The 8,946-nt window shown below is 30.4% G+C and overlaps 1 protein-coding gene across 1 annotated transcript in view; it reads left to right on the top strand.

The window, feature by feature from the left end:
- LOC117171609 overlaps nucleotides 1–8,946 on the top strand; it is a 117,981-nt gene that overhangs the window by 69,753 nt on the left and 39,282 nt on the right. The window contains exons 4-5 of the mRNA XM_033359062.1: nucleotides 1,978–2,267; nucleotides 6,357–6,498. Of these exons, the coding sequence (XP_033214953.1) occupies nucleotides 1,978–2,267; nucleotides 6,357–6,498 (432 nt within the window). The remainder of the gene's footprint in view (nucleotides 1–1,977; nucleotides 2,268–6,356; nucleotides 6,499–8,946) is intronic.

Genomic DNA, 8,946 nt, shown 5'->3' with positions numbered 1-8,946 from the left:
ATATATCTAGTCGGGAGTGGTGCTGACTGAAAACAGATGATTTGGAGCGATTCGCGCGCCATCTGTTGGTCATTCTAAGAACTTATTGAACTACCCTCGTACTATCAAATCGAAAGTATCTCTGTTTCGCGGAAATAATTTTCTCTAGAAGTTAAAACGATAATTTTTTAATTCAAAAGTACGTTTAACCCTTAAAAACAAAATTTTTCGAAATAAATGTGCATTTATTTTTCTTATCTTTATATGTTTGAACTTCATATAATCGTAAATATTTTAATCTATAGTACTGTACTTTTGATTAAAAAACTCGAATTCTTTCACTCAAAGCAAAATTTATTGGAATATTGATATAAACTATTGTATTAATAATGCGGAATTCAAAAGCACTGGCACTTTTATTTCAAGAGTACTTTTTTCAGTGTAGGAACAATGAAAGAAATAATTTCTTTAGAGTCAGTAATTTAAAATAAGGAAATTATTTCTTTAAATCAAAGAAAGATTTTCTTAATCCGAATTACTAATGTGCCACGGGATTGCGCATAACAAATCGGTTTAATTATTTTACGTTACCGCGTCTTTCGGAACACGTGTTGACAAATTTTTGCGAAGACTTGGAAGTTGACGGCTCTTGGTAATAATTTAAATCACTAAAATGTGTGATCAAAGAAGTGCGCGACATACTTTTGCATCGTAGGGATTTGCAGAAAGCATTGCAGCTTTTTCCCTTGCAAATAGATACTTTTATACAGCACAACCTAACCTCGCTTTTATGTAAATTTTTGTTACTTCTGTGCACAATTTTGTCACAATTTATCTTTTTACCTTAAATTTTCGTGAAGAGTTGTAAATTAGGAAAGAACAATATTCATTTGCACACAAAAAATATTAAAATAAACTTTTTTCCTTTGGTAACCAAATATAGTATAGACCATAAATGTTTCTTGAAACTGGACTTGTAAAATCCAATCATTGAAAACATATTCTCATGCGAAGAAAAACTAAATTTTTTTCTTGTATTTAATTATAATTATTACAGTTGTAAATTGAATGGAATTCTTTGCTTCATGAGAAAGCTAATTTATTGACAATTCATTATTGGATTCTAAGAAAATGTATATTCATTTTAAACTAACCTGTTCTTTCTTTCAATTGGAACGGTTATTCCATTTAAAGAAATGTAAAGGTCGAATAAAAAATTCTATTTCTTTAATTTAAAGAAATTTGTCATTTGAAGCAATCAAATATTTCTTCAATTCAAAGAAACATTTCTTTAAATCGAATTTTTAAAAAAGTGACAAAAAAATGTTTTTATTTCAAACAAATGTTTCTTTTACCCTATATCAATACTAGAATTTCTTTGATTTAAAGAAAGTTTCTTTGATTCAAGAAAACTTTTTTCTGGCTATAGAGAGGCAAAACCTTTTTGGATACTTGGCATTAACTCCTGCTATTAAGCTAAAACACTTTGAATTTTTAAATTACTGTCTTTTCACATAATTTTTGAAACATTAACCCTTAGGGGTTGATTATGGTGGGTTTTCGGCGTAATTGTGGAATGCAATAATTCTGTCATTTTTCAGCGAAAATATTTTTACCTTTCAAATCAGCTTCTTCATAGAACTTTCCAACTTGAAGGGTAGATTTATGCTGTTTTCCACATGCACTAGAGCAATTAAAATTGTCTGGGATGCTTTCAGCGAAAACATTTCGACTCTTTAAAAAAGATTTCTTGCATTTTTGTAAGCGTTACGAATTTTAGATTGATATTATCACGTAATGTGTCGTGTGTACCGAGAAAGTAACATCTTTTTATGGTCTCGCGTGTTTGCAATATCTCGACTGCGCCTTGTTCTTGGAAACTCATGCTCGGCCGTAAAAAGACTACTTTTCCTCCTTGGAGCAAAATGTACTATTAATAGCTCATCTGTACATATAAATAAACGCTTATTTACAAAACAAGCAACATTTTGTTCATAGATTGCAATAAAATGTGAAACGCCAGTAGACCCTTACTCCTTTGTCGATGAAGAAATGTCGATGGGTGGAATAAGGACGGCCAGTAGTCCTGGTGGAAATCCTGAATCCATGACGTGCCCTGGTGGTACGCAGCCAGGATTAGGAACGCGGACTTGTACACCACCATGTTCTTTATCAAATCAACACCAAATCAACCTACTGATGAACGGTGCTATAAATCCACAGTTGGTACATCAGCCGAAGAAACGTGGTCGGAAGAAAAAATCAGAGATGATTTTAACGCCAGAAGAGTAAGTTTTTATTTTTTAACAATTTAAAAACTTTAAGCATGTAAATATTCTCTGACAAAGGAACTGCAAGCAAAAGTGCTTTTTGTTCGGATTTATGTTTTGTTAATTAAAGGTCATGACGCCAAGGTAAAACTGTGAAATTCCTAGGACCTACTATTTGACCAGTTTCGAGAAAAACGGCTTTAAAGCTTTTGTCGCCGGTTTTATTGACTAGAAAAATAATTGAAGTATCTGAGTAGCTCAGGCGGTAGCGCGCCGGGATTGTATACTGAAGGTTGCGGGTTCGATTCTCTTTGCCTACATTTCCAGCACTTTTTTATATTTTTTCATTAAATTTGCAAACATACTTAATTCCTTTTTAAATTTGTTAAAAATTATGCAAAAAACAAACATTTTCAATTACTTTTCTCAATGAAAAACTCACCTATCGAACATTTTTCGCAAAAAAAATTATTTTAGATGAATTTTCTTAATTTTTAAAAATATTTTTGTACATATTTTAAAATAAGCATATGAACGAAAAATCATATTTTCCATCAGATATGACATATTTGTCATGTAAATAAATATTTATAAATGAGATGTTAAATATATTTTCCCTGAATTTTTGTTTGTGCATGATATAAAATGTTTCTATAAGCCCAACGGGCTACCGCGTGAGCTAATCGGTCAATTAGAAGATATATTTTTCTAGTTCGTAAGACCGCCGGCGAAAACTTTAAATGTTTTTTTTTTTCCGAAATTGGCCAAATGTTGGGTTCTAGGAATTTCAGAATATACTTCACAATACACAGTCACACAATCTTCTCAAAAATGTTAGCCAAATTGGTTAATATTTTTTATTTTTTGATATTATAAACATGTGGGAAAATATTTAAAAAAATTTAAATCCACATAAATTTCTCAATTTTCATTTAATTCTTCTTTAAGCCAAGGACCGTATAAAAGATAACCAAAAATGGTTTTTCTACAGTTTTCAACAAAAGTGATACAAATTTCGTAAAAAAAAACCTTTTTAATAGCTACAAAGCAAATGTTAACATTAAAATTTAAAAAGTTTGAAAAAAATTCGAAATTGCGGCTGTTTAGACTACAAAATTATTAATTTCCCTATTTTTTCAGGAAGCCTCTCAAACTTGACAAGGTATGCTCATTTATTTGCAGAAACTATGCAATAGGCATTGACAGTTTAAATTTTGATAAAATCAAGGATGGAGGTTTGAATTAAACTTTTCAATTCATCGAATATTTTCACTTTTATTGTAAAACTTTCACTTTGATTGAGAAGATTTAGCAACAGTGTTTTTTGATAACTATCATGAATACAATATAAAGTATTTAAGATTAAAAAGTTATATATTTTATCAGGAATAATTTTATACAAAATGATCCGAAAAATGAGATAGTTTGGAAATCTGTTTTTTAATGGTGAATCTTTTTCATGCTTAGTTTGAATAAAATTATTCCTAATAAAATCGATTTATTTTGAATCTTAAATAAAAATTTTTAAATAGAGGCACTAAATTTGCGATTTGTTCCAATCTTTAGGAGTAGATTATAAATATTTTAAGATTTCTTTGAATAGAATTATAAATAATTAATCTCAATTTTTTAAAAGATGTGTTTTTATTTAAAATTATAAAAGTATAATAATAATTTATTTAGCATTTTACAAGTTACACATATACAAAAGAAATATATACAATCTGTAACCCCCAGAGGCAAACGAAATTGCCTGTGCGGGATACTGATTAAAATTAACTTACATATAATTTAAGGGCATGTGACACAGCTAAATACCTGTATTACCGACCTCACTTTTTCAGTTCACTAAGTGTTTTTTTGAACCTAAGAACTTTTTTTGTAAATAAAATATCGAGCTGAAACTTTGAAAAATGTATTAGAGTACAATAAAGTACGTTTAGGTACTGCATTTTGGTAGGAACTTCACTTAAAATTATTTCATCTTTTTTCTGAACCTCGTCATTTTTTGAACGTTCGAACTTTTTTTATACATAAAATATCGGTCTCAAACTTTGAGAAATGCAAAAGCCGAAAGAAAACTACATTTAAGTACAAAGCTTAATAATAAAAGATGTAAAAAAAAATTTCAACTATCAAATCCATCGGCATCAGCCGGTAACATTGTACACGAAAATACGAACCCTCTAGAGCCTCGTCTAGTGGCCGCCAGAGTTCGTATTTTCGTGTACAATGTTACCGGCTGATGCCGATGGAATTGATAGTTGAAATTTTTTTTACATCTTTTATTATTAAGATTTGTACTTAAACGTAGTTCTTTTTCTACTTTTGCATTTTTCAAAGTTTGAGACCGATATTTTATGTATAAAAAAGTTCGAACACTCAAAAAATGTTGAGGCTCAGAAAAAAGATGAAATAATTTTCAGTGAAGTTCCTTCCAAAATGCAGTACCTAAACGTACTTTATTGTACTCTAATACATTTTCCAAAGTTTCAACTCGATATTTTATTTACAAAAAAAAGTTCTTAGGTTCAAAAAAACATTCAGTGAACTGATAAAGTGAGGTCGGTAATATAGGTATTTAGCTGTGTCACATGTCCTTAAGACTAAAATATAAAAAAATTATACTGTTGCTGTTAACATTAACAAAGTTTTGGGACTATTTTACAAAATTAAGCAAAAATATTGGATTTTAATATTGAATGAATGAATGGATTTTAATATTAAAAATTCTAGAAATGTATTAATTTTTTTTGATTATTTGTTGTTCCTTTTTGGGTAATGTAATAATCAAACTAGATTGGTTGAGTATCAACCGCAAATATACATTATCAGGCAAAATTAGTACATATATCGCTCGCTGGTGGCCATGTTGAATTTTTTCATATTGGACAGTTTCTGAAAATAAATTTATTTAACTTGCCTAGTTTGAGAAGCCTCCGTTGAAAAATTGAAAATTTACCATCTTTCTTGAATTCGAACCAGCCGCCATATTGGAATTTTTCAACATTTCGGTTTTCACTGACTATTGCATAGTTTTCGTAAATAAAGTTGCTCCTTTGTCAAGTTTAAAAGGCCTCCGTTAAAAAGTAATTGGATTAATCATTTTTCTTCAATTTTAATCAGCCGCCATCTTGAATTTTTTCAAACTTTTGACTGTCATTGACTATTGCACAGTTTTTTCAAATAACCTTGCTCATATCGTTAAGTTTGAGAGGCGTCTGTTGAAAAATGGCGAATTAATCATTTATCTTAAATTTAAATCAGCCACCATATTGAATTTTTTCAAAATTTTGTCTGTAACTGACTATTTTCATAGTTTCTGCAAATAAACTTGCTCGCTCGTCTTGTCAAGTGTGAGAGGCTCTCCTTGAAAGATGGAAAAATTAGTGATTTTTTGCAATCTAAACAGCCTAAAATTTGATTTTTTGTGATGTCAGCCATTACGTAAATTTAAAAAAAAAATTATTTTTACTCTATTCTATTTTTTCGAGGGAACAAGTTTTTTGGCCCTTGGTTTATAGGATTCGACAAAAACTAAAAAAATAGCCTGGATGCTTAATTTTTTCACATGTTTCCCCATGCTAATCTTTTGGAAACCTTCAAGGCTTATATACTAAGGTTAAATAATAACTTATTTGGCTAAAATTTGGAATTTTTTGGCCATTTGAACGCTCATGGGAGCAAAAATGTTTATAAAAATATTGTAGCCACAAGTTCAGGGGTCACCGTAGCGCAGGGCTCACCAGAAGTCAGTCATTAACTGACATGACTGTCAGTGTCAGTCACGAAGACCCTTAACTTTTAATTTATCTACCTACCCACTGACAGTACCGACACCTTGTGCAGTTTGTAGGGTTCCGGGAAACTGAATAAAAAAAGGTCGTAAAAACTTTCTGTCAGTCAGACACTTCTCGTGTCAGTCAACATCTTTCGAAAGTGGTGAGTCCTGCCCTAGTAGTGACCCTCTTCTGGTAAAATCTCACTTATTTAATTTTAGAGGGAGTGTTTACAGAAAAGGGTCCACATGTCATACTCATATTTGATATATTAATTGAAAAATTATTGTGAATAATTATTAAGCACATTGTACCTGACATGGTTTAGAGCGGAACTAGCAGAAGCTAAAAAGAGGGCTAAGACGTATAAGGAACGGAAGAAGCACGACAGATTTGATGGGATGCCAGAAGAGGAAGTTAGCAAACGTATATTACCCGATCACCTTACCAACAATCTTGACATCATTATAGTAAGTTGATATGTTACATTTTTGTTAGGTAACGTCCATTAATGATACAAGAATTACTTTTGAAATTTTAGGCTCTCCCCCCTATTGTTTGATTTGTATGCCCCCCCCCCCCATTCTTCTTAGGTAAGTTATATTTTTTACTCAATCTTTCTCATGACTACAAGGAATTTCAAATGGCTACGAAATTGTTACGGATTTGAGCGATTTTAAGGAATTAGGAAAATTTTCCGTGAATAAAAAAGGTTTAAAACGATATCAAGGAACTTTTAGAATTTTTAATGCAAGAAAATTTAAGAAATTAGAAGTACACCAAACTCTCGCTTTCAGCCCAGTGTCGGGGGTTGCCTTCAAATGGCCTTGGACTGATTTCGAGGGAATCGAAACGTAAACAGTGAGGGCCGCCTGACTCGTTTTCAATTGGAATATATATATAATGTCGCAATCGCACTCGTCCTGCTCTCTCTGAGAAACTGCGTGAGCTAGCAGTTCTAGGAAGGCCGAGAACGGGGTGACTTTAAGCGAGAGTTTAGTGTACTTCAAAAGAAGTCGCGGAATCTGAATTTAAGAGGTACCAAAGAATTTTCATGAATTTTGAAGGCTGTTAGGATATTTTGATGGGATTTCAAATTTGCAGGGATTTTAACGGATTTCATGCGATTTTAAAAGATTTGCATAGATTGCAAAGTTATTGAAAAGATTCCAAAGTATAACCACGTATTTTAGAGGATATTGTAAAATTTCAAAAGATTTGACAGAATTTCAATAATTTAAACCATTTTTAGAGTTTTCAAGGGATTTTTTATGGAATTTTGAAGATTTCACTTGATTTCAAGGATTTCAATAGAATTTATGAAATCTTAAAGAACTTAAAGATATTTGCACAATTTCAAGGAATATATAACATGATAAAAAATAAATCAAACAAATGGCAGAATCCATTTCAAATTATGTAAGTGGGCGGGTGACACTTTCAAGATTGGATTGACAATGAAGTATGTTTTTTGTATGTAAAAAATAAGGATACATGTATTTTTTACATTAACGTAGCGACATCTTTACAGTTTTTACCAAATATTTGAAATTTTAAAGGTCAAATGATTTGTAGGTATGAAGATTTTTTTATTGTTTTAGATTAAATTCAGTTTCTCGCACTTTTTCAAAATCAACGAAAGAAAGTACTAATTAAAAATTGCAGTTATTTCGATTCTTTGAAAAAAAACTATTTTCTTTAAAAACCAAGCTTTTTTCCTATAATACCAAATGGCAAATTGATGCGAAGTAGATTATATGAGTACCTATTATTCCTTAAAATTTCGGGAAAAAGTTCTTGTTTTCGATAAATCTTTAATTTATCTTTTCTAAACATCGAAATAACTTTACCATTTTTTATTATTTCTTGGCATTTTGAAAAAGGACCAAAAATTGAATAAACTAAAAAAAGAAGAACCTAAATATATAAGAAATTGAAAAAATGGCGCGGGTTGTAATGTAAAATTTTAGCAACAAAAAACTGATAATTTCCATAAAATTTGAAAATATTTGTTAAAAATGTAAAAATTTCCCTGTTTAAATTTTTAAAATACCAGTCCTGAACATGTTACTCGCCGGCCTGCATGAGTTGAAATACATTCGGTCAAATAATAATTTAATGTGTATAGTGACAGAAATAGTATAATTTCAATTGACAAAACAGGTTGTTATTAGCATATTTAAAAAAAAGTAATCAATTAACGCTTCCTTATGGTAATAATTCAAATTCACTTTCTATTCCATTTTAAAGGGATTTTTAAGGGGTGTTGTTAAAAAATTGAGAAGAAGTATCGAAGGTTTTTAAACAGAAACTGTAGCAAGGGCGCCGGTAAAAAAGTTTTAAAAATTGTATTTTTCACGCTTTCAGAGATCTCTAATCAAAGAAATATGATGTTAACAGATCCTTAGACGTGAAAAAACACACGGAAAAAAATTCTTGAGGCGAACGAGTGAATCGAGAATATATTAAACTCAAAGAAAGTGTACACTTGGATTAGGTAAAACGTTTAGTTAGAAGAGTTACACATTTAGTTACTTTATGTAAATTGTTCTCGTAAATCAGGAATTTGGACAAAATTGCTAAGTTCGAATGTTTATTATTTTCGACAGATTATGTATAATTGTATTATCTTCAGATTCGAAAAAAAATTTAATTGTTATAGAAATATATTAACTTACAGCAGCCAATTTTTCGTCTGGTATCGCGAAAATGAATTTCCCTGAAATCCGTGTAATGCATTTGGAGGTCAAGTTTTGTTGTTTTCATCGCGTTTCTTGATATTTCAATATAGTTATCGACTACAATCGAAACACATATAAATTATTATTACTGCATCATAAACTTCATTTAATATTAACATTCGCGCACATTTTAAGTGGTAAAAAGCGTTTAATTGTCCAAAGTAAATCTCAACTGTC

The sequence above is a fragment of the Belonocnema kinseyi genome, chromosome 4 (assembly GCF_010883055.1).
Source record: "Belonocnema kinseyi isolate 2016_QV_RU_SX_M_011 chromosome 4, B_treatae_v1, whole genome shotgun sequence".
NCBI lineage: Eukaryota > Metazoa > Arthropoda > Insecta > Hymenoptera > Cynipidae > Belonocnema > Belonocnema kinseyi.
This window is presented reverse-complemented; position numbering and strand designations above follow the sequence as displayed.